The sequence below is a fragment of the Bufo bufo genome, chromosome 2, assembly GCF_905171765.1.
Source record: "Bufo bufo chromosome 2, aBufBuf1.1, whole genome shotgun sequence".
NCBI classification, from domain to species: domain Eukaryota; kingdom Metazoa; phylum Chordata; class Amphibia; order Anura; family Bufonidae; genus Bufo; species Bufo bufo.
In genome coordinates this window covers 72,769,524-72,795,266 of record NC_053390.1, presented here as the reverse complement: position 1 = coordinate 72,795,266, position 25,743 = coordinate 72,769,524, and the positions used below count along the sequence as shown (strand labels likewise).

The window sequence follows — 25,743 nt, the reverse complement described above, 5'->3', positions numbered from 1 at the left end:
TTCTATAACCCACACGGCCCCCTGGGAGTGAAAGTAATTTAAGCCAATGACCCCACCCAGAGCACCTGAAGGGAGGCGGATCTAGCACGACTCCAAAACAAAACAAATGATTAGACACGTGCTGCTAATCTGACATCGTCTGAGCAGGGCATGACAGGAAGTTTCAGAAGAGTTTATCTAGAATAGAGGGGTTACACTAAGAAGAGTCTGAGAGAAGCAAATAAATAATGAGAATGACCACTATAGACCTGGCTTGGATCTCAAAACATGGGTCTTTTAAGCAATTTTTATGTCCACAAGTTTGTTGATCGCGCTGCCTTTCTGAGTGCAAAAGTTCCAATCCCAGACCCTCTTTTTTCTCCAATGCTCAGGTTGTTTCACTTTGTAGCCACACAAACGGTTACCAGAGGCTAGGTGCACTCACGTACACCTGCACCCTAGAGGGAAGTATTAGTACAAATACTGAAGTTCCACCAGGTATTTATCGCAATCAGCAGGTTTTATTCTACTTACAAAAAGGTCTAAAATCTCAGTCATAAAAACAAGTCTTTTTCATCACAGATCCACCCGACCCGGGTTTCGCCAGTCCAGCTTCGTCAGGGGCGATGATGTCTTGCCCCACAGGTGCAGTATTTATTGAGCCACAACCCCTTTTAAGGGCCGCCCACTAATGTACATATTTCTATGTTATTTTCTCCTTTTAGATGTTCACATAATGCAATAACTGACAACAGGTTTCAAAGCCTTAGGCCACCTTCACACTTGCGTTCAGAGCGGATCCATCTGGTGTCTGCACAGATGGATCCGCTCCTACAATGCAGACGATGGGATCCGTTCAGAACGGATCCATCTGCATTATATTTCTGAATTTTTTTTAAAAAATTTATCAAAAAATTTCTAAGTGTAAAAGTTAGTCAGACGGACCCGTCCAGACCCCGCACCGAAAGTCAATGGGGACGGATCTGCCCGAAATCCATCTGGCTCCGCACGGCCAGGCTGCAAGCTGCGTTCGGGTGTCCGCCCGCCGAGCGGAACGGAGGCCAAACGGTGCCAAACTGAGGCACTCTGAGCGGATCCGCATCCACTCAGAATGCATTGAGGCTGTACGGATCCGTTCGGGGCCGCTTGTGAGAGCCTAGAAACGGAACCCACAAGCGGAACCCCGAACGCAAGTGTGAACGTAGCTTATCCGGCCCGAAACATACTGATATGAAATAACAAAATAACATAAATGAACATAAATGAACAGAGCATACAATACAAAACAACTCCCTCCCTCCATTCTCATTCATAAATATGGGATTGTCGACACTCAAATCGCATGATTCCCCTTGAGCCAATGACAGCCCACCACAATAGCTTCATTCATAGTCGAGCATCCAAGGACAGCGGCAACACACCACCTGATAACGTAACACTACAAGGAAGGAATTCCACTATCCTGCATGGATCCACCACAGTAGCGGCACTCTCCCCTGGCTCCCTCTTTACTCTACTAGACACGGTTTTAGATCGAACTCCACATTGAGCCCTGCTGGTTTTAAGGTCCCCAATCTATATATCCAACTGACCTCCTTACGATTTATACTGGTGACAGGATCCCCTCCCCTCCAGTTCCTCTCAACCTTTTCCAGACCACTAAACCTCAAGCCTGCCAGATTCTTACCATGCGCCAGCTTGAAGTGCAGTGGAACACTGTGGTCCTCCTTACCTTTCCTAATATTCCCTATGTGCTCCTGCAATCGGGTCTTCAATTTACAGAGGGTTCTGCCCACAGACTGGAGCCCACAAGGGCACTCCAGCATGTAGACTACCCCCATGGTCTCGCATGACATCTCTCCTCTAATCTTGTATGTCTGCCCTCCTCTCGACTGAATTTCCTTCTGGTTTCTTTTCTTTTTGTCCTCCTTGGTGCGGTTAATTTGAAGACCCGACTGCAGGAGCACATAGGGAATATTAGGAAAGGTAAGGAGGACCACAGTGTTCCACTGCACTTCAAGCTGGTGCATGGTAAGAATCCGGCAGGCTTGAGCTATAGTGGTCTGGAAAAGGTTGAGAGGAACTGGAGGGGAGGGGATCCTGTCGCCAGTATAAATCGGAAGGAGGTCGGTGGATCCATGCAGGATAGTGGAATTCCTTCCTTGTAGTGTTATGTTATCAGGTGGTGTGTTGCCGCTGTCCTTGGATGCTCGACTATGAATGAAGCTATTGTGGTGCGCTGTCATTGGCTCAAGGGGAATCATGCGATTCGAGTGTCGACAATCCCGTATTTATGAATGAGAATGGAGGGAGGGAGTTGTTTTGTATTGTATGCTCTGTTCATTTATGTTCATTTATGTTATTTTGTTATTTCATATCAGTATGTTTCGGGCCGGATAAGGCTACTTTCACACTTGCGTTCAGGGTTCCGCTTGTGGGTTCCGTTTCTAGGCTCACAAGCAGCCCTGAACGGATCCGTACAGCCTCAATGCATTCTGAGTGGATGCGTGGATGCTGCAAGCTGCGTTCGGGTGTCCGCCTGGCCGTGCGGAGCCAGACGGATCCGTCCGGACTTGCGGTGTGGGTCGGTGGGGACGGGTCAGTTTGAGGTTGACACAATATGGTGCGATTTCGGACGGATCCGTCCCCCATTGACTTTCGGTGCGGGGTCTGGACGGGTCCGTCTGACTAACTTTTACACTTAGAAATTTTTTGATAATTTTTTTTAAAAAAATTCTGAAATATAATGCAGATGGATCCGTTCTGAACGGATCCCATCGTCTGCATTGTAGGAGCGGATCCATCTGTGCAGACACCAGATGGATCCGCTCTGAACGCAAGTGTGAAGGTGGCCTAAGGCTTTGAAACCTGTTGTCAGTTATTGCATTATGTGAACATCTAAAAGGAGAAAATAACATAGAAATATGTACATTAGTGGGCGGCCCTTAAAAGGGGTTGTGGCTCAATAAATACTGCACCTGTGGGGCAAGACATCATCGCCCCTGACGAAGCTGGACTGGCGAAACCCGGGTCGGGTGGATTTGTGATGAAAAAGACTTGTTTTTATGACTGAGATTTTAGACCTTTTTGTAAGTAGAATAAAACCTGCTGATTGCGATAAATACCTGGTGGAACTTCACTATTTGTACTAATACTTCCCTCTAGGGTGCAGGTGTACGTGAGTGCACCTAGCCTCTGGTAACTGTTTGCGTGGCTACAAAGTGAAAGAACCTGAGCATTGGAGAAAAAAAGAGGGTCTGGGATTGGAACTTTTGCACTCAGAAAGGCAGCGCAATCAACAAACTTGTGGACATTTTAACTGTGAAGCGACCTATACTCACGTTGCTTGGTGGATCTGCAGCTCCGATAAGTACACCAAAAATTGGAGATTGTTTTTATATTGTTTATAACCCATTTTTATGGCCAACTTCCATTAGGGCATTCTTCTTACAATTTGCAGGCCAACATTAAGAGTTAACACATTATTATTAACAAGGATTGTGTTGTCTCGAACGCCATTACCGTCTCCAATCATTTTGACTGTCTGGTCTGGGTATGACCGAGCTGCCATCCTGCATCATGGGGGCAACAACAGATGTCACACCATGAAATCCTTTCTAGTACAGCAAGATTATGTCAAAACCTTTTGGTACATCAAAAGTGAGGACTCATACACTGCACAGAATATGATATTGGCAACTGATTATTAGTTTCCTCTAAACAGGGATCTTCTCAGACTTCCTGTGAAATTTTGCTGTGTATTCTGACATTATTAAAGGTCCTTTTGCATGTACTGATATTATAAGCAATTATCTGGAATGATCCATTCTTTCCTGATAATTGCTTGATTATCAGGGAGATGAGAGCGGCAATTACATGCAGCAATCACCTCCACTGTATGAGGACTAGCGATCACTACTGCAATTGCTTGTCCCTAGACAGATTTATTCATTCTAGGGAGCAGATCCCTGTCTACATTAGTAGATCTACTGCGATCTACTGAGACTATCACCCAATGAATGAGCACCTCTACACAGAGCAATTATCAGCAATGAGCATTTCTACAAATACTAATCCCCATTTATTTGTCCATGTAAAATGACATAACAATCATGTTTTTTTTTAAATGTTGTTTTCCTTCATTTATTTCCCCAGGTGTGAGAGCATCAACGTCACTAATGGCTAGTGGTAGACCATTACTTATGAGCTTTCGTAGTATGTCTCAGCGAAGAGCGAGTGAGTAGTGTTACTTCTTTGAACTTTTTGGGCATGAAAGTTACTTCTGTGCCTTCTAGAATGACCCGTCCACATGACATGTATATATCGTTTATCATTGGTATAGCATCGTGGTTCTCAGCAGAGGGATAAGGCATTGAGTGCTACATCTGCAAATCATTATCAAGACGCTGTACGGGTAGCTTGTTTTTCCCTTAGCATCATGTCTGATATATATATATATATATTTGTAATCAATCGTATTTTTCGCTTTATAAGACCACCCAATGATAAGATGCACCCCAGATTTTAGAGGAGGAAAATAAGAAAAAATAATTTTTATCAAACCTCATATCAGATCCTCAGATCAGATCCCCATAAATTTTAGGACATCACATCAGACCCCCATATCAGGACATCATATCAGACCCCCATATCAGCCTTCTATGTGAGACCCCCATCAGACCTCAAATCTGTTTGTTTCTGACCCCCATCAGACCCCAGATCAGAATAAAATAAAAAAACTCCTCTTACCTCTCCTGCGCCGCAGCTCCTCTTCATCTCCAGCAGAAGTCAGGATCCCCGTCTTCTCCGGCCTGCGCTGCACTGTCACCTGACAGCGTGTAGCGTTAGGTCAAAGTGCGCGCACTACGTCCTGACGCTGTACGGGGTCAGGACAGTGCAGCGCCGGCCCCAGCAAAGAAGACCAGGGAGGGTGAGTACTGGAAGCGCCGGAAGCGCTTCTTCCCCTCTCCCGGCACCTAATGCATACTAGTGAGTGCTTCCATAATGGAAGCGCTCACTAGTATTCGCTTTATAAGATGTACGGCCATTTTTCCCCCACTTTTGGGGGGGGGGAAATGTGTCTTATAAATATTTATTTAGCCGTATTCCCATCATCACCAGGCAGGAGTGCACCCATCCTTTCTGCAACCTGAAGAGAACAGTAAATTGACAACCCCCACACACCATAGAGTGGACATTGGGCAACATAGTGCCTTGCAGTGCTCAGGTCCTAGGTTCGAATCTGACCAAGGACAACATCTGCATGGAGTTTGTATGTTTTCCCTCTGTTTGTGTGGGTTTCCGATTTCCTCCCACACTCCAAAGACATACTGATAGGGAACCTAGATTGTGAGGCCCATTGGGGGTTCAGAACATCCACAGGTAGGGTTATAAAAATCCTGATTACATGCTGTGTAAAATGTGCAGTATACTTGCATGCAGATAATTTAGATCCCTTCCTACCTGGAAGAAATAAGAATGTTATCAGAACCAAGCACATAAATAGGGCACCAGAACAAAGCTTGTTACATCAATGCAGAACCAGAACAAAGCACAATATAGCACATATTATGTCAGAACCAAGTTCATATCATACATATGGCGGGTTGCTCTCAGTGGCTAATACTCAGGTTGTACCATGTATGATAAGGGAAAGGATTTTAGCAGCTCTCACCTCTGGTCACTTGCATGAAGCACGGAAAAGGGAGTGGCTTGAACCTAGCCACACTTGATAAGTCCAAGAACAAAGAGAAAAGTTGATTCCAGCTTCAGCATATAAAAAGTTTTCTTTATTCGGCTTGTAGTAAAATCCAACAAAAATGTCACATGGAGAGACACAGAAAGATTGTGACGCGTTTCGGGCTGTGGTATTGAGCCCTTCTTCAAGACAATACAAAGGTGTACTAAAAACAAATACTTTATATACCACACAAATGGGTTACTCCTCCTTCTTAGTTAATTGGAGACTGTGTCCCAGACCCAGGTGCTCCTAGATTAGGAGATCCTCCCTGGAGCATGTGGGTGGGGACGCAGTACTTCACAGAATTACACATTCAAAAAACACATATAAAAATGTTGGTGCACTACATATACTGCAGAGTTAAATCATGTTTTCTGTTCAAACCCTTCGGTATGCAAGTGTCTAAAATGAACATCCAATATGTTTCCCTACTTAGAAGCTTCTGTTTACGATCGCCTCCTCTGACAGGTGTGGACACCACTTCCACTCCCTGTACAGAAAACGCAGAAATATCGCCCTTGTGAACAGTGGCAAAATGTCTGGTAGCCGCTGAGACATTACGGGACATAAAATGAGGGACATCGCTCAGATGTTTTCTTATACGCACCTTCAGTTCATTAGTGGTACAGCCCACATATTGTAGGTTGCATGTTTTACATGTTATGACATAAACTACATGATCTGTTTTACAGTTTATATATTGTTTTAGTATGTGTTTTTTGTTATTGGCCATAGATGTGACCTCTTTCGAGATAAGCATGTGTCGACAGCATATACATTTATTGCTGCCGCATTTATAATTCCCAATAAATGTATATGCTGTCGACACATGCTTATCCCTCCCCCCTCTTGAAAAACTCACATTATAGTTATGTGGAGCAGTGTGAGGGCTCATTTTTGTGGGACTATCTGTAGTTTTTTATTGATACAACTGGAGTGTGTATAACTTTTTTTATCACTTTTATTATTTTTTTAGGGGGAGGTGAAGCAATGAAAAAATGGCATATTGGTTATTTAGATTTCTCTGTTGCATCATTCGCAATATGGGATAAATATTATTTTTATAATAAATATTATTTTTATAGTACAGCGTTTTTTGGGAGCACTGATACCTATGATGTTTATTTTTTAATTGTTTAATTATGTTTATTTTAACTTTAAGCAAAGGAGGTGATTTGATTTTTTATATACTTTATATTTTCTTTATACACTCCCAGCATATCCAGGCTGTTATTATATGTGTCACGGATGAGAGTGGGGGAAACCCTCATCCGTGTGATGTTAAGGAATAAGGAGGCTGCTTGACCTGGACAACAGAATTAGGGAGCAGGTCACCTCCTAACGCATCCCTAAATCTGACCCTGACTCCTAGCTGTATGAGCCAACCCTGAAGGTAGGAGGACTCATACTCAGGAACCTCGGGTCCCTACTAGGGATCCCTGAACTAGGAGCTGGGAAAGACAACCTGTTCCTCCTTGACACGGACGAGCAGGAGTCTAAACTGGCCAAACTGCAAGGAAGGGGAAACATAAACAGCCTATGGATATGGCAGGTGAGTTCAACCACTTCCACCCCTACCTGCCATAGACACACTGACTGGATCCCGTGCTCAAATGCTGACGTCCAAACCAAACATAGAAAGGACACAGCACACACATAAAATACACAGGAACCCAGATCCATAGCTGCAGTAAGAATAGACACCACACACACATAAAATAACATTGTGACATAATATTTATGACCACAAGGGTGGCCCTCACTGGCAGATGGTATAAGAGACCAGGAGGATGACTCCAGCTTACTGCAAGGCTGGAGTACCCCTCAGCTACAGGTCTCAGCAGAGGCTAAATAGCCCAAGTGGCCACACCCACACAAACACACACTGGAAAGGGAATTAACCCTTCCAAGGCCAGACACGGTAGTGAAGCCACCTAAAGGGAAAAGCACATAAATGACACACTCCACCTGTTACCGCCGGCAACGGCATGCGTGGCAACCATGTCCTGGGGAACAGCCAGCAGGCCGAGACACTGCTACCACATGCACACAACACCACATGTTACCGCGGACAACCGCAAGTGAAGGGAGGTGTCACAGTACACACATACATAAACCTCGTGCACCACAAACAGGGAAAGTGCAGACATACAAAGACACGTTGCCAGAGGCAACCGCATGCATGGACAGCGAGCCGCCTAGCAACCAGCTCAGGCTGCTCCACTGCCAACAACCTTATGTTGCCAGCGGCAACCACACATGAGGCAAGTACTAACAGCCCTCACCTGTGGTTGACCACAAAACCAGACCGCGGGCAACTGCATGCGGCTGAAGGAGTCACGACCATGACCATGGTCGTGACAATATGCTATCAGAGGACATAACAGGGAAGAGATATAAGACAGAACTACCACTCCGCAGGATTTCTCTGGGTCTCATACTGAATCCATTGTTTACCTCCACACAAAGCTCTCCTCATGACGTCATCATGCGTCCTTCATCACTTCTTCTCTCCACTGCTGAGCTCTGCTACCTCCTGCACTGATCACATGGCAGTGATGTCATCACAGGTCCTTCACCACCACTTCTCTTCTCCACTGCTGAGCTCCATCTCTCCTGCACTGATCACATGACGTGACATCATCACAGGTCCTTCAGCTCTTTCCCTCAAAGTTAAAGAGAGTACACCACGCAAATGTCGCCACCCTCCATTCACTGCTATGGGAGTTCCAAAAATAGAGGATCACTGGCTCAGCTATTTCTGGCAGTTTTATAGATGTGAATAAAGAGAGGGATCTGTTCATGCATAGCGTGCTTTCCATTCACCACTATGGAGCTTTCAAAAATAGCCAAGCGTGCTCGCTTGGCAATTTTCAGGAGCTTTCATAGCAGTGAATAGAGAGCACACTGCGCTGGTTGCCATGAGTGGGCGTGGCCTGGCCACACGCAGCCAGATGCCCCGTGGAGTTGCACCCTGACTGTCTCGAGGAAGTGATGGCACACACCTGAGAGACCAGGGAGTGACATGGGAGCTGTATGAAGAGCCGTGTCTGTATGTATAGTATTACTGTTGTGTCTTATCTAATCCTTTATCAGTACAACAGAGTTGTCAATTAACTGACCACTCTCTTATAATAATGAGATTACTCTGATTCTGCCCAGGCTGTAGACTAAGGGCTGTTTCACACGAGCGGATGCCGTGCGTGACATCCGCTCCGTGAATGACAGCCAAGACCCGATGCAGACTGCAGAAGCACGGAGCATTAACATGATTGATAATGCTCCGTGCCTCTCTGTGATCTCTTTACTACAAAATCACAGTGACAACTTTATCTCACGGTGATTTCGTAGTAAAGAGATCACAGAGAGGCACGGAGCATTATCAATCATGTTAATGCTCCGTGCTTCTGCAGTCTGCATCGGGTCTTGGCTGTCATTCACGGAGCGGATGTCACGCACGGCATCCGCTCGTGTGAAACAGCCCTAAAGCTGATACATTTCCTTTTGCCATTGCAGTAACCTATGACATATTGCATTACAAATCAACATATCCTGACCAGGTGATGTGCAGCATGGTACCATTCAATCAATGGGGCTGATCTGCATTCCTTTAGCAGCTAATGGACTGCTGTACCTTCCTTGGGCTGAAGCTCCTTTTTATGCTAGGGATTAGAAGGGATCACAGCAGTCGGACCTAATGATCAGTAATATATTGCATATACAAGTGTACAGTATGTCATAACACATAGAACAAGATTAAAAATTACATGTGGCATTCTTCTAATGGAAGTTACGCCACTTACTGTACCTGCTGCATTTCCTTTAATAAATGTTCCTTAATGTCACTACAAAGCTGGTAACAAAAATCATTTTTAGAAGAAAATTGTAAAATGTGAAGTCATAAGAGTAATGTACAGTATCATATATCGTATGTAAGATAAGGTATGGCTGGACGTGTACTCAGGTCCAATGGTGGTGATGAGTATTCAGTATTTGGCCACTTTCACGTGGTCGGTATTTGGAAATATTGGAAATATTTGTGCCTCTTCTGTTTTTCAGACTCACTCCTGACTTACAAATACTGATTCAAAATACAAAAAAATGGACTTAGGGTGAAGCCACATGTAGCAACCAGCATGGGCAGGAACCATGCTGAAGTTAAATTTTACAGCAAATCAGCAACGTCTGCTAAGTGTAGCCTGCTATTTGATTACCAGCACTTGGTCTTTGCAGATTTGACATGCACTGGTTAGGGCGGGTTTTCATTTGCGTTATGGAATTCCGTTATAGGTAACGGAATATAACAGGACTATTTTTTCCGTCATGTATAACGGAACTGTTATTTGGCCCCATAGACATGTAATAGGACAGAGCATAACGGAATGCCTTTTAAAGGCTTCCATTTTGCATTCTGTCCTACAATTCCGTTATATTCCGTTATAACTCTGTTAGAACGGAACCAATAACTGAATCCAATAACGCGAATGCGAACCCGCCATTAAAAGGGTTCTCAAGGAATTAAGAAAATTAAAATACTTAAATATTTATTCATTATAAATATATTCCCAAATACCTTTGATTAGTTAGAATGGCTCATTTGGTCTAGGGAGCAATCAACAGGGGAAATAAAATGGCCGCCGTCCTATTAGTGCACACAAAACTTGTCCTAAATCACACAGGAGGACAAGTTACTTCTGATCTAAAGAGCTGCCTCATCCTCCTCTCTGCTTGTCAGGGATTATTATCCTGAATACAGTTTAATATGATCTTCTGCTGAGTCTCTGTAGGAATGGAGTTCATGAGGAGACATGAAGCACAAAGAGGAGGGTGGAATGTGGGTAATGAGCAGCAGCACTTGTATGCAGTCTCCATTACCACAGCCCCACATTACCACAGTCTGTTCTGTCTGTTGTTATGCAAGCAGATGTGGAACCACTGCGCCACTGACTGGCTATGCCCTGGAAGAGCGTGACTAAGTAACTACCTGGTCTTCCGCTAGAGCCTTTTATGGTGAGGATAGGCTTAGGCCGTTAGAGTAGTTACCAGGTGCCACTCCAGAGCAGTCCCCCAGTCAGTGGCAACTGACCAGGAGTTCAGAGATACTGGTGCACTGAGGAGAAGGGCATGGTCAGGAAGTCCAGAGTGAGGGCAGGCAGCGATCAAACAAAGTCAGTAAACGTCCAAGGTCAGAGGCAGGCGGCAAACATGCAAAATCCATTAAAGCAAGAAGCATAGTCTGGTACACAGAAAGGCAGAAACTTCCAAAACACCTTCACACTAGGAACTAGACAAGCTAGTGACCAAGATTGCTAAGGCGCCTTCCTGGGCCAGGAAGCACCTTTAAATACCTGCAATCCAGCCATAGGCTGGGGAGATGGAGGGTGTGTACGTGCTGCCTCACAAGGGAGGAGAGACACGCACATGCAAGCCCTAACAAACAGTACAGGACTTGAGCATGAAGTAAGCCCTGGCATAGAGCGCAGATACAACAGTTATGCTACCTGCTGCCCGCTCTTGTCAGCATGGCAGCAGGAGGGAAAGAGGGAGCCCGGGGCACGTGCCCGCGTATAAGGGCAGCAGCGCCGGCATGGACCGCTGGGCTAACGTCCATCCTACCTGTACTTCAAGTCTCCTCATAAACTCCATTCCTACAGAGATTCAAACAGCCATTATAACTAATAAAAGGTATTTGGGAATATATTTATAATAAAGTAATTAAGTATTTTCATTTTCTTAATTCCCGGAGAACCCCTTTAAGATGTATTGTATTTCACAGTTTGCAGTTCAGTTGCAGCTCTAATTATTTTTTTCTGTTTTAGCTTTTTACTTAGCAGCTCCCAAGATGATGAACAGAAGTGCCCGTATGTAAAATCTTTTTTTCTCCTTATTACATTATGGAAAAGTGAAACACTACCATTATCCAATATCATAACGACTCAACACACTGATCTCCAGACAACCTCATGCAGCTCCATCATATCCCCTCTCTACCCACTTTCATCCATATCTAATATCTTCTAATGCAATCACAGCCAAACATAAGCACAACCAGTGCTATTATGACCATTACTACCTTCATCCAACACCATCACTTCTTCAGAACTCTTGCATTCTCCCCAGTTTATGGTATATCAAAGCAATATGCCCAAGTGAAATGGGAACCTAAAGTGACCCTGGAACAATGTAAAAGTGTCCTCATATTGCAGATAGATCCAAACAGGCAGAAGGCCTGGCCAACGTAAGTAGGTGAAGTCAGGAAAACCATTAGTCATATCCACATTGGTGACAAGTGATGCCAACACAATGGGGCAAATCTGTTACCTGAGAAATTTTATCTTTTAACTCTACATTTAGGAACAGGTTTTAGCAGCTGCTTGGGCATACTCCATAACTTTTATGATTACTTTTACATAACACAATGTGTTTATCACATTAACACCTTCTACCCCTGGCTATTTCCCGTTTTTGAATTTTTTTATTTTTCACTCCCCGGGCTTCCCAGAGCCATAACTTTTGGGATTTTCCATTCACATATACGATCAAGGGCTAATTTTTTTGTAGGACAAATTTTTCTTTCTAAGGGCACCATTTGCTGTTTTATACAACATAGTGGGAAGTTGAAAAAAAAATACAAATGGAGTGAAATTGAAAAAAAAAAACACAATTCCACCACAGTTTTATGGGTTTTGTTTTTACAATGATCCCTATGTGGTAAAACTAACCTGTTACCGTCATTTTTGGGTCAGTGCGATTATGGTAATACCACATTTGTATAGCTTTTCTTGTGGTTGTTATTTATTTCTTTTCTCTATTACAGTATATACACTCACCTAAAGAATTATTAGGAACACCTGTTCTATTTCTCATTAATGCAATTATCTAGTCAACCAATCACATGGCAGTTGCTTCAATGCATTAAGGGGTGTGCTCCTGGTCAAGACAATCTCCTGAACTCCAAACTGAATGTCAGAATGGGAAAGAAAGGTGATTTAAGCAATTTTGAGCGTGGCATGGTTGTTGGTGCCAGACGGGCAGGTCTGAGTATTTCACAATCTGCTCAGTTAATGGGATTTTCACGCACAACCATTTCTAGGGTTTACAAAGAATGGTGTGAAAAGGGAAAAACATCCAGTATGCGGCAGTCCTGTGGGCAAAAATGCCTTGTGGATGCTAGAGGTCAGAGGAGAATGGGCCGACTGATTCAAGCTGATAGAAGAGCAACGTTGACTAAAATAACCACTCGTTAAAACCGAGGTATGCAGCAAAGCATTTGTGAAGCCACAACACGCACAACCTTGAGGCGGATGGGCTACAACAGCAGAAGACCCCACTGGGTACCACTCATCTCCACTACAAATAGGAAAAAGAGGCTACAATTTGCACGAGCTCACCAAAATTGGACTGTTGAAGACTGGAAAAATGTTTCCTGGTCTGATGAGTCTCGATTTCTGTTGAGACATTCAAATGGTAGAGTCCAAATTAGGTGTAAACAGAATGAGAACATGTATCCATCCTCTGATGGCTACTTCCAGCAGGATAATGCACCATGTCACAAAGCTCGAATCATTTCAAATTGGTTTCTTGAACATGACAATGAGTTCACTGTACTAAAATGGCCCCCACAGTCACCAGATCTCAACTCAATAGAGCATCTTTGGGATGTGGTGGAACGGGAGCTTCGTGCCCTGGATGTGCATCCCTCAAATCTCCATCAACTGCAAGATGCTATTCTATCAATATGGGCCAACATTTCTAAAGAATGCTATCAGCACCTTGTTGAATCAATGCCACGTAGAATTAAGGCAGTTCTGAAGGCAAAAGGGGGTCCAACACCGTATTAGTATGGTGTTCCTAATAATTCTTTAGGTGAGTGTATAAATAAAAGGTATAACTTTATTGTACTCTACACCAAGTCAGAGCAGTGTAGTCTAGTTTATACAGTGTGACTTGCTTTTGCTGCCAGGTTTATTTCATAGCAGCTGAGTATACTGTGATAAAAAAAAATAATTCTCTTCCTTCTCCAGGTTGTTACACAAGTGAGTAATTAAAGTGTTACTATCTAATTAGGAGAAGTTAAATAGCTAGTCTAGAGGGCAGCTCAGTCCTTTGAATCCAGAGGAAAACAAGCAATTTGGTTTGAGAGCTGCACTTACACAAGTAGACAAACAACGAAAGTTTGTGAGCGTTCGCGTGTTTGAGTTTAAGTGTGTGTTTGTATTAAGTGTGTGACTTTAGATTATGTGACTTCAGGGACTTTAGGAGGGGACTACAGTAAGTTAGAGTCTTATCACTGCACTATATTGTATTGTATTTTTTCTCTTTTCTTGCGTAATCCCCCATTTAGTATGTGTTCCATTATTGTGCATATCTTGTCTAATGTATGCAGTTCTGGAACAGCCATTTGAGGGTGCATATCTTTGTTCAAAATGTGAGCAAATTGCCCGTTTGGAATCGCACATCGTGTATCTAACAGGCGAGTTTCAACACTGAGAAGCATTGACAATTTGTAAAAGAGTTTGCTGCTCACTGAGCAAGCACTCTATGGGGTAGATGAGGGGGAGGGTGGTAGCGAGGAGGCTCAGAAAAGTGAGGTAGCTAGCTGGATAACCGTTAGAAAGCGGGGAAGAGGGAAGACTGCCAGGGAGGCTAGCCCTGATCTGACACACCCCAACAAGTTTGCAAGGTTGGCAGATGAGGGGGATTTCAGTTCAGGGAGAGCACTGCTGCAGCCGGACCCTTCCTCTGCCAGTCAGGGGAATGTCAGCTCCAATAAGCAGAAGAGCAGGGCAGGCCAGACAGGTGCTGGTAGTGGGAAACTCAATTATTAGGGGTACAGATAGGGCGATCTGTCACAAAGACCGGGATCGTCAAGCGATGTGTTGGCTTCCTGGCGCTCGAGTTCGACACATCGCGGATCGGGTTGACAGATTACTGGGAGGGGCTGGAGAAGATCCAGCAGTCATGGTCCATATCGGAACAAATGACAAAGTTAGAGGTAGGTGGAGTGTCCTTAAAAATGATTTTAGGGATTTAGGTCACAAGCTTAGGGCAAGGACCTCAAAGGTAGTGTTTTCTGAAATACTGCCTGTACCACGAGCCACACAAGAAAGGCAGCGGGAGATTAGGCAGGTTAACAAGTGGCTCAAGAACTGGTGTAGGAAGGAGGGGTTTGGGTTCCTGGAGAACTGGGCCGACTTCTCTGTCGGCTACAGACTCTATCATAGGGATGGGCTGCACCTCAATGGGGAAGGGCCAGCTGTGTTGGGGGAGAAGATGGCTAGAAGGTTGGAGGAGTGTTTAAACTAGGGACGGGGGGAGGGTAATTACGTTATAGGATGGGAAGATAGTGCAGATAGAGACCAGGGGCAAGGTAATGGGACTGTGGGAGGAATGGAAGGAGGGACTAGAACAGTTCAGAAGGAAAGGAGTAGGGTAAAAAATATACATAAACCTCTTAATTGTATGTATACTAATGCCAGAAGCCTGACTTATAAAACTGGTGAACTGGAATTAGTGATGTGTGAGGAGGACTATGACATAGTAGGAATAACTGAGACATGGCTGGATGATAGCTATGACTGGGCAGTTAATGTACAAGGTTACAGTCTGTTTAGAAAGGATCGTCAAAACCGGAGAGGGGGAGGGGTCTGCCTTTATGTAAAGTCCTGTCTAAAGCCCACAGTCCAAGAAGATATAAGTGAGGGACATGAACATGTGGAGTCACTGTGGGTAGAAATACATGGAGGCAAAAACAATAATAAAATACTAATAGGAGTTTATTATAAACCACCCAATATACCAGAGTCCACTGAAAATCTGCTACTAAACGAGATAGACGAGGTTAGATCATAATGAGGTGGTTATTATGGGGGACTTCAACTACCCAGATATACAGGTTTCAGTTTCCCAGTCTATATCTCATAAAGGAAAGAGGTTCTTGGCAATAATCAAAGAAAATTACCTTTCCCAACTGGTTCAGGACCCGACTAGAGGGATAGCCATACTGGACTTAGTATTAACCAATAGACCTGACAGAACAACAGACGTGCAGGTTGGAGGACACCTGGGAAATAGTGACCATAAAGTAATAACCTTCCAATTGTCATTCAAAAGAGCATTTCTAGAGGAACAAAAATACCAAACTTCAAAAAAGCTAAATTTAGCAAACTAAGAGAGGCCATAGGCCTAACTAACTGGGACAAAGTCCTCAAAAATAAAAATACAGCCACAAAATGGGATATTTTTAAAAGCATCCTAAAATCTAATTGAGAGGTACATACCTTATGGGAATAAAAGGTTAAGGAACAAGAAAAAAAACAATGTGGATAAATAGAACTGTAAAGAAAGCAATAAATGACAAAAAGAAAGCATAACAGGAGGGTAGCGAGGAAGCACTAAAAAACTATAAGGAAAAAAATTGAATATGTTAAAAGCAGCCAAACTAGAGCAAAACTAACCCTAAAATGTACTTCAATTTATTCGATGGTAAAAAAGTATAAATCTGAAGGTGTCGGCCCTCTACAAAGTAATGAGGGGTGAGTTGCAGAGAGCGATGAGGATAAAGCAAAGCTATTAAATATTTTTTTCTCCACTGTATTCACTGAGGATAATAAAACTGTCAGATGAAATGCAGAATGTAAAAGTAAATTCCCCATTAAAAGTGCCCTGTCTGACTCAGGAAGAAGTACAGCGGCTTCTTAAAAAGATTAAAATAGATACATCAAAGTAATGTCATAGCCAGACCCTTATTATTATTTAAGGACTCTATACTGACAGGGAGTGTTCTGCCGGATTGGCGCATAGCAAATGTGGTGCCAATATTCAAAAAGGGTCCAAAAACACAGCCCAGAAATTATAGGCCGGTAAGTTTAACATCTGTCGTGGGTAAACTGTTTGAAGGTTTTCTAAGAGATGCTATCTTGGAGTACCTCAATGAAAATAAGCAAATAATGCCATATCAGCATGGCTTCATGAGGGATCGGTCATGTCAAACTAATTTAATCAGTTTCTATGAGGTAAGTTCTAGACTTGACAGCGGTGAATCAATGGATGTCGTATATCTGGACTTCTCCAAGGCATTTGACACTGTACCACATAAAAGGTTAGTATATAAAATGAGAATGCTCGGACTGGGAGAAAACGTCTGTATGTGGGTAAGTAACTGGCTCAATGATAGAAAACAGAGGGTGGTTATTAATGGTACACACTCAGATTGGGTCACTGTCACTAGCGGAGTACCTCAGGGGTCAGTATTGGGCCCTATTCTCTTCAATATATTTATTAATGATCTTGTAGAAGGCTTGCACAGTAATATATACTGGCAAAATATACTGTAGAAGGCTTGCACTAAACTGTGTAATGTAATTAACACGGAAGAGGACAGTATACTGCTACAGATGGATCTGGATAGATTGAAGGCTTTGGCAGATACAGTATGTGGCAGATGAGGTTTAACACTGACAAATGTAAGGTTTTGCACATGGGACGGAATAATGCAAGTCAACCGTACATACCAAATGGTGTAACACTGACATGGAAAAGGACCTAGGAATTTTAGTGAACAGCAAACTAAGATGTAGAAACCAGTGTCAGGCAGCTGCTGCCAAGGCCAATAAGATAATGGGTTGCATCAAAAGGGGCATAGATACCTGTGATGAGAACATAGTCCTACCACTTTACAGATCACTAGTCAGACCACACATGGAGTACTGTGTACAGTTCTGGGCTCCTGTGAACATGGCAGACATAGCAGAGCTGGAGAGGGTTCAGAGGAGGGCAACTATTGTAATAACTGGAATGGGAGGACTACAGTACCCTGGAAGAATATCAAAATTAGGGTTATTCACTTTAGAAAAAAGACAACTGAGGGGAGATCTAATACAGGGAGTGCAGAATTATTAGGCAAGTTGTATTTTTGAGGATTAATTTTATTATTGAACAACAACCATGTTCTCAATGAACCCAAAAAACTCATTAATATCAAAGCTGAATATTTTTGGAAGTAGTTTTTAGTTTGTTTTTAGTTTTAGCTATTTTAGGGGGATATCTGTGTGTGCAGGTGACTATTACTGTGCATAATTATTAGGCAACTTAACAAAAAACAAATATATACCCATTTCAATTATTTATTTTTACCAGTGAAACCAATATAACATCTCAACATTCACAAATATACATTTCTGACATTCAAAAACAAAACAAAAACAAATCAGTGACCAATATAGCCACCTTTCTTTGCAAGGACACTCAAAAGCCTGCCATCCATGGATTCTGTCAGTGTTTTGATCTGTTCACCATCAACATTGCGTGCAGCAGCAACCACAGCCTCTCAGACACTGTTCAGAGAGGTGTACTGTTTTCCCTCCTTGTAAATCTCACATTTGATGATGGACCACAGGTTCTCAATGGGGTTCAGATCAGGTGAACAAGGAGGCCATGTCATTAGATTTTCTTCTTTTATACCCTTTCTTGCCAGCCACGCTGTGGAGTACTTGGACGCGTGTGATGGAGCATTGTCCTGCATGAAAATCATGTTTTTCTTGAAGGATGCAGACTTCTTCCTGTACCGCTGCTTGAAGAAGGTGTCTTCCAGAAACTGGCAGTAGGACTGGGAGTTGAGCTTGACTCCATCCTCAACCCGAAAAGGCCCCACAAGCTCATCTTTGATGATACCAGCCCAAACAAGTACTTCACCTCCACCTTGCTGGCGTCTGAGTCAGACTGGAGCTCTCTGCCCTTTACCAATCCAGCCACGGGCCCATCCATCTGGCCCATCAAGACTCACTCTCATTTCATCAGTCCATAAAACCTTAGAAAAATCAGTCTTGAGATATTTCTTGGCCCAGTCTTGACGTTTCAGCTTGTGTGTCTTATTCAGTGGTGGTCGTCTTTCAGCATTTCTTACCTTGGCCATGTCTCTGAGTATTGCACACCTTGTGCTTTTGGGCACTCCAGTGATGTTGCAGCTCTGAAATATGGCCAAACTGGTGGCAAGTGGCATCTTGGCAGCTGCACGCTTGACTTTTCTCAGTTCATGGGCAGTTATTTTGCGCCTTGGTTTTTCCACACGCTTCTTGCGACCCTGTTGACTATTTTGAATGAAACGCTTGAATGTTCGATGATCACGCTTCAGAAGCTTTGCAATTTTAAGAGTGCTGCATCCCTCTGCAAGATATCTCACTATTTTTGACTTTTCTGAGCCTGTCAAGTCCTTCTTTTGACCCATTTTGCCAAAGGAAAGGAAGTTGCCTAATAATTATGCACACCTAATATAGGGTGTTGATGTCATTAGACCACACCCCTTCTCATTACAGAGATGCACATCACCTAATATGCTTAATTGGTAGTAGGCTTTCGAGCCTATACAGCTTGGAGTAAGACAACATGCATAAAGAGGATGATGTGGTCAAAATACTCATTTGCCTAAAATTTCTGCAAGCAGTGTAGTTATGTACAGGTGAAACTCAAAAAATTTGAATATCGTGCAAAGTTCATTTATTTCAGTAATGCAACTTAAAAGGTGAAACTAACATATGGGATAGACTCATTACATGCAAAGCGAGATATTTCAAGCCTTTATTTGTTATAATTTGGATGATTATGGCTTACAGCTTATGAAAACCCCAAAGTCACAATCTCAGGTACCCTTTGCTCAGGGGGTATGGATTAATTAGCTGACTAGAGTGCGACACTTTCAACCTAGAATATGGAACCTTTTCACAATATTCAAATTTTAAGTTGCATTACTCAAATAAATGAACTTTTGCACGATATTCTAATTTTTCGAGTTTCACCTTTATAAATATATCAGGGGTCAGTACAGAGATCTCTCCCATTATCTATTTATGCCCAGGACTGTGACTGTGACGAGGGGACATCCTCTGCGTCTGGAGGAAAGAAGGTTTGTACACAAACCTAGAAGAGGATTCTTTACGGTAAGAGCAGTGAGACTATGGAACTCTCTGCATGAGGAGGTGGTGATGGTGAGTTCACTAAAAGAGTTCAAGAGGGGCCTGGATGTATTTCTGGAGCGTAATAATATTACAGGCTATAGCTACTAGAGAGGGGTCGTTGATCCAGGGAGTTATTCTGATTGCCTGATTGGAGTCGGGAAGGAATTTTTTTCCCCTTAAGTGGGGAAAATTGGCTTCTACCACACAGGGGTTTTTTCTTTTTGCCTTCCTCTGGATCAACTTGCAGGATAACAGGCCGAACTGGATGGACAGATGTATTTTTTCGGCCTTATAAACTGTTACTATGTTAGTGGTAGAGTTATTTTCCAGTGTGCATCTATATATTGTTGGATGTTATGCCAGAAGTTTTGAATGTTGTTACAGGTCCATAATCCATGCCATAGGTCTGTGTTTGATGCGTTACATTTAGGACAGTTTGTTATTCTTTTTGGATTTTTATCATTTTTTGGGATGTTAAATCCTAGATATTCTTTATGTCTTATTTTGAAGAAGGGTCCATGTCTTAAAAAGTTTTTGGATATGTGTATGTGAAAAGAAATTTTGTAAGTTTTTATATAGGTTTGAAATTGATGGATTATTTTGAGGTGTTTTCAATAAAAGATCAAATGTTGTTTCTGCAGCTTCTTAACCTAGATTCTTTAATCTAGATTGGAGAAAAGAGGATATTTCTGCGTAGGTGAGGAACTGGATATTTTTGGGGATTTTTTGGGTTATATTTCATTATTATTTCTTTTTCTGTAAGCCATCCTTTATCAGATTCATGCATTAGTTTGACCCACTGTGTGGATTCCCTTTTCTTTTCATTCTTTAAATAAAGGGCTGTCTTTTCCAGGAGTAAATTCTATGTGGTTCCATAGCGGCATGTGTTTAGATAATAGATACGGTAGTTTGTCTATTTTTCGGATCTCTTTCCATGTTATCAATGTGTCTCTTAGGACTATTGATCTCTTTGCTGTGGTCGGCCATTAGGTGTATTTTGTGTGTAAGAGACTTTTTTGAGATTTTCTGGAGCTATTAATGCTTTTTCTAAAGGAGTGTTGGAGTAATGCTGAGAGTCCTGTAGCCAGTCTAGAAGGTGTCGACTCAAACAGGCAAAATATTGTAGTTTCAAATATTCGGGAGGATTATTTCTCCTTCCTCTTTTGGTAACATTAGTTTTTTAGTGCAATTTTAGTTTTTTTTGCTTTGCCATAGAAATTTTGAACATTTTGTTTATGTTTGTTATGTCTGTATGTTTTAATAATATAGTGATGGTTTGAAGTGGATATATAATATATCATTTTGGAAAAGTTATAATTTTTTATATTTGACATCGTCCCATTGATGATAGTGATAAATGTTCCCATTTTTGTAATTCTTCTGGGTTTTTTTTTTAATAAAGGGGGGCAGTTTAACATATATTGTGTCAGGGGTACATCCAATTTTTAATTGTAAGTCATGTGTGTAGATACTGGTTTTAGAGTTATGCCTTTCTGACACCAGAACTGTTCAGATTTGGGATTTTTTTGTTCTAATAATTCACTTTTAGATATGTTAATATATAATCCTGCTATTATACCGAAGTCTTGAATTTTTGTCAGTACTTTTTTTAAAATTGTTTTTGTGGTTGAGACATAAATATTGTGTCTTCTGCAAACATAGCTAATTTTACTTCTTTTTTTGTCAATATTGATCCCTTGTATAGTTCTGATTCTTCTAATGATCTTGCTAATGGTTCTCTAGCCAAATCAAATAGAAGTGGTGATAGGGGACAGGACATCCCTGTCTTATTCCTTTATATAATTGAAATGTGGGAGATAAGAACGCGGGTGTATGTATTCTGGCCATGGGTTTTAAATAAAGGCCATTGAGAAATTTTCTAAAGTTGTTCTGTAAGTTCATTTTGTCGATCACTGCCCCCAACCAGGACCACCTTATATTGTCAAATGCTTTTTCAGCATCGAAGGTTATTAATGTTGGATGTTCATCTGATTGGGGACAGTGCTTAGGTTTTAACTATACTAGACAGAACTTTCTAATGTTGGTGACTGCTGCTCGTCCTTTGAATCCAACTTGTGCAGGTTTTAAAAGTTTTGGCATCAGAGAGGCTAGCCTATCTGCAATTTTTTTGGATATTATTTTATCTTGGCCTATTAGAGAAATCAGTCTGTATGGTCCAGGAATTGTTGGGTCTTTGCCTATTTTTGGTAGTAATTTTATGTGAGCAATATTAGAATGTAGTGGTAATTTCCTATTATACAGGTAATCTCCTGTGTATTTGGGATAAATATTACTATATTTTTATAGTACGGGCGTTTTTTGTGTGTGCGATGCCTATGATGATTATTTTTTTAATAGCTTAATTATTTTCATTTTGGAGAAATTGGGTTGATTTGAATATATATATACCGTATACAGTACAGACCAAAAGTTTGGACACACCTTCTCATTCAAAGAGTTTTCTTTATTTTTATGACTATGAAGGCATCAAAACTATGAATTAACACATGTGGAATTATATACATAACAAACAAGTGTGAAACAACTGAAAATATGTCATATTCTAGGTTCTTCAAAGTAGCCACCTTTTGCTTTGATTACTGCTTTGCACACTCTTGGCATTCTCTTGATGAGCTTCAAGAGGTAGTCCCCTGAAATGGTCTTCCAACAGTCTTGAAGGAGTTCCCAGAGATGCTTAGCACTTGTTGGCCCTTTTGCCTTCACTCTGCGGTCCAGCTCACCCCAAACCATCTTGATTGGGTTCAGGTCCGGTGACTGTGGAGGCCAGGTCATCTGGCACAGCACCCCATCACTCTCCTTCATGGTCAAATAGCCCTTACTTTCAAAGTTTTCCCAATTTTCGGCTGACTGACTGACCTTAATCTCTTAAAGTAATGATGGCCACTCGTTTTTCTTTACTTAGCTGCTTTTTTCTTGCCATAATACAAATTCTAACAGTCTATTCAGTAGGACTATCAGCTGTGTATCCACCTGACTTCTCCTCAACGCCACTGATGGTCCCAACCCCATTTATAAGGCAAGAAATCCCACTTATTAAACCTGACAGGGCACACCTGTGAAGTGGAAACCATTTCAGGAGACTACCTCTTGAAGCTCATCAAGAGAATGCCAAGAGTGTGCAAAGCAGTAATCAAAGCAAAAGGTTGGTACTTTGAAGAACCTACAATATTTTCAGTTGTTTCACACTTGTTTGTTATGTATATAATTCCACATGTGTTAATTCATAGTTTTGATGCCTTCAGTGTGAATCTACAATTTTCATAGTCATGAAAATAAAGAAAACTCTTTGAATGAGAAGGTGTGTCCAAACTTTTGGTCTGTACTGTATATATATATATATATTTTTTTTTTTTTACACTTTCCTTTGGGAATGTGAACGTGTGATCATTGGATCGCTTCTGTCACAGGCTCCAATGAATTAGCATTAGAGTCTATGAGAATTTCACTATGCTCCTATGGAGCCCTGCTACAGGCAAGGTCTCTATAGAAACATAGCTGCGGCAGCCTTGGTTCCTTCAGAGGAGAAAGAACAGCAGAGCTGTACTCGGCAATTTCAGGGGGTTCCACAGGGTACGGGCCCACTTTTTCGTGATTGGTGGGGGTCGCAGCAGTTGGACTCCCACCAATCTCATAAATACAGGATAGAGAATAACTTTACGTAACCGGAATACCCCTTTAACAATAGCTTATGCTCAAAAATGATATGCACACCTCAGATGCTGCAGACCCTTATAATACACACCTCAGATGCTGCAGACCCTAATAATACACACCTCAGATGCTGCAGACCCTAAAAATACACACCTCAGATGCTGCAGACCCTAATAATACACACCTTAGATGCTGCAGACCCTAATAATACACACCTCAGATGCTGCAGACCCTAATACACACCTCAGATGCTGCAGAACGTTATAATACACACCTCAACTGCTCCTGCAGAACGTTATAATACACACCTCAGATGCTGTAAAACGTTATAATACACACCTCAGATGCTGCAGAACATTATAATACACACCTCAGATGCTGCAGACCCTAATAATACACACCTCAGATGCTGCAGACCCTAATAATACACACCTCAGATGCTGCAGACCCTAATAATACACACCTCAGATGCTGCAGAACGTTATAATACACACCTCAGATGCTGTAAAACGTTATAATACACACCTCAACTGCTCCTGTAGAACATCATACTGCAAACATCAGATGCTGCAGAACATCCATTACTATCCTCATCCAACACCATCATTACCTGCTACTATATACTTATCCAACACATCATAAGTCAACACTATTTTCATCTTACATTATCGTCACACAACATTTTGCTTGTCCAACAGTATCCTTGTACTACAAGTGCTTCAATACTGTAAACCTAGCGCAAAAAGGACAGGACACGATAAACATCTGTAAGATAAGGATAGACTTCAATTTGCAGCAGAGTCAGTCTTCTTTACCATTTTTTGGGCCCAGGTTTAGAGTAGTAACAGGGAACATGGGACCTCCATTTTCTTCATCAGTGGAGGATGTACTATGGTCAATACAGGTTGAGAACCTGAAGTCTAGACCCTTGAGAACATATAAGAATTACATGTACGTATCAGAAGTCCTGCCCCCTATACACAATACAATGTATTACATCAAGGTAGGAGACTTGTATGCAGGATATGGTCACAAATTCTAATTCTATTTTTTGTTTACTTTTCAGAATGTCTTGGTATCGGTAAGTAATATGTTTTTGTATTGTTAAGATCAGATGATATATTGTAGAATAGGGCACTTTTGACTGATCATGAACATACATGGGAGATTAAACATGAAGTTGATCAGGGGGCTCTTTTTTAATTATAAGATGTATGACACATGAAGCATATAGTGACCAGATAAGGAGCGCATATAGCGACTGGATAAATATCACATGTAGTGACCAGATGAATATCACATGTAGTGACCAGATGAATATCACACCATGTACTATGGTCAATACAGGTTGAGAACCTGAAGTCTAGACCCTTGAGAACATATAAGAATTACATGTAGGTATCAGAAGTCCTGCCCCCTATACACAATACAATGTATTACATCAAGGTAGGAGACTTGTATGCAGGATATGGTCACAAATTCTAATTCTATTTTTTTGTATACTTTTCAGCACGATCGGCATGTTTTGGTAAGTAATATGTTTTTGTATTGTTAAGATCAGATGATATATTGTAGAATAGGGCACTTTTGACTGATCATGAACATACACGGGAGATTAAACATGAAGTTGATCAGGAGGCTCTCTTTTAATTGTAAGATGTATGACACATGAAGCATATAGTGACCAGATAAGGAGCACATATAGCGACTGGATAAATATCACATATATGGGCAGCATGGTGGCTCAGTGGTTAGCACTAGTGGCTCAGTGGTTAGCTTTGTTGCATTGCAGCCCTGGGTCCTGGGTTCAAATCTGACCAAGGACAACATCTGCATGGAGTTTGTATGTTCTCCCCGTGTTTGCGTGGGTTTCCTCTGGGTTCTCCGGTTTCCTTCCACACTCCAAAGACATACTGATAGGGAACTTAGATTGTGAGCCTCATTGGGGACAATGCTAATGTCTGTAAAGTGCTGCGGAATATGTCAGCGCTATATAAGTGCATAAAATAAATATAGCGATATCATACAACATATAGTGGCCAGATAAATAGGGCAGAGGGCAACCAGATAAATAGAGCAGTAATATATAGCACATCCTAGTATAGTAATAGTATTATAAGCTAAGAATGTTATTTCTCTAGCATTTCCCCTCTATAGTTATTAATCACAATGTGGACATTAGTGTGTGGTATATGGACTAATATTCTGTAATCATTTGCTTTTCTTTCACAGATTCTCGTCCCATGTCAGGTAAGGTTCTCTTTATTCTACTTCAAGGGGTTGTCACTTCATCAAGTAGCATTTATCATGTAGAGAAAGTTAATACAAGGCACTTACTAATGTATTGTGATTGTCCATATTGCCTCCCTTTGCTGGCTGGATTCATTTTTCCCTGCAATC

The 25,743-nt window shown here is 41.9% G+C and overlaps 1 protein-coding gene across 1 annotated transcript in view; it reads left to right on the top strand.

The window, feature by feature from the left end:
* LOC120990708 (von Willebrand factor A domain-containing protein 5A-like) overlaps window positions 1–25,743 on the top strand; it is a 198,422-nt gene that overhangs the window by 161,147 nt on the left and 11,532 nt on the right. The window contains exons 16-20 of the mRNA XM_040419614.1: window positions 4,135–4,215; window positions 24,042–24,346; window positions 24,410–24,424; window positions 24,854–24,871; window positions 25,576–25,593. Of these exons, the coding sequence (XP_040275548.1) occupies window positions 4,135–4,215; window positions 24,042–24,346; window positions 24,410–24,424; window positions 24,854–24,871; window positions 25,576–25,593 (437 nt within the window). The remainder of the gene's footprint in view (window positions 1–4,134; window positions 4,216–24,041; window positions 24,347–24,409; window positions 24,425–24,853; window positions 24,872–25,575; window positions 25,594–25,743) is intronic.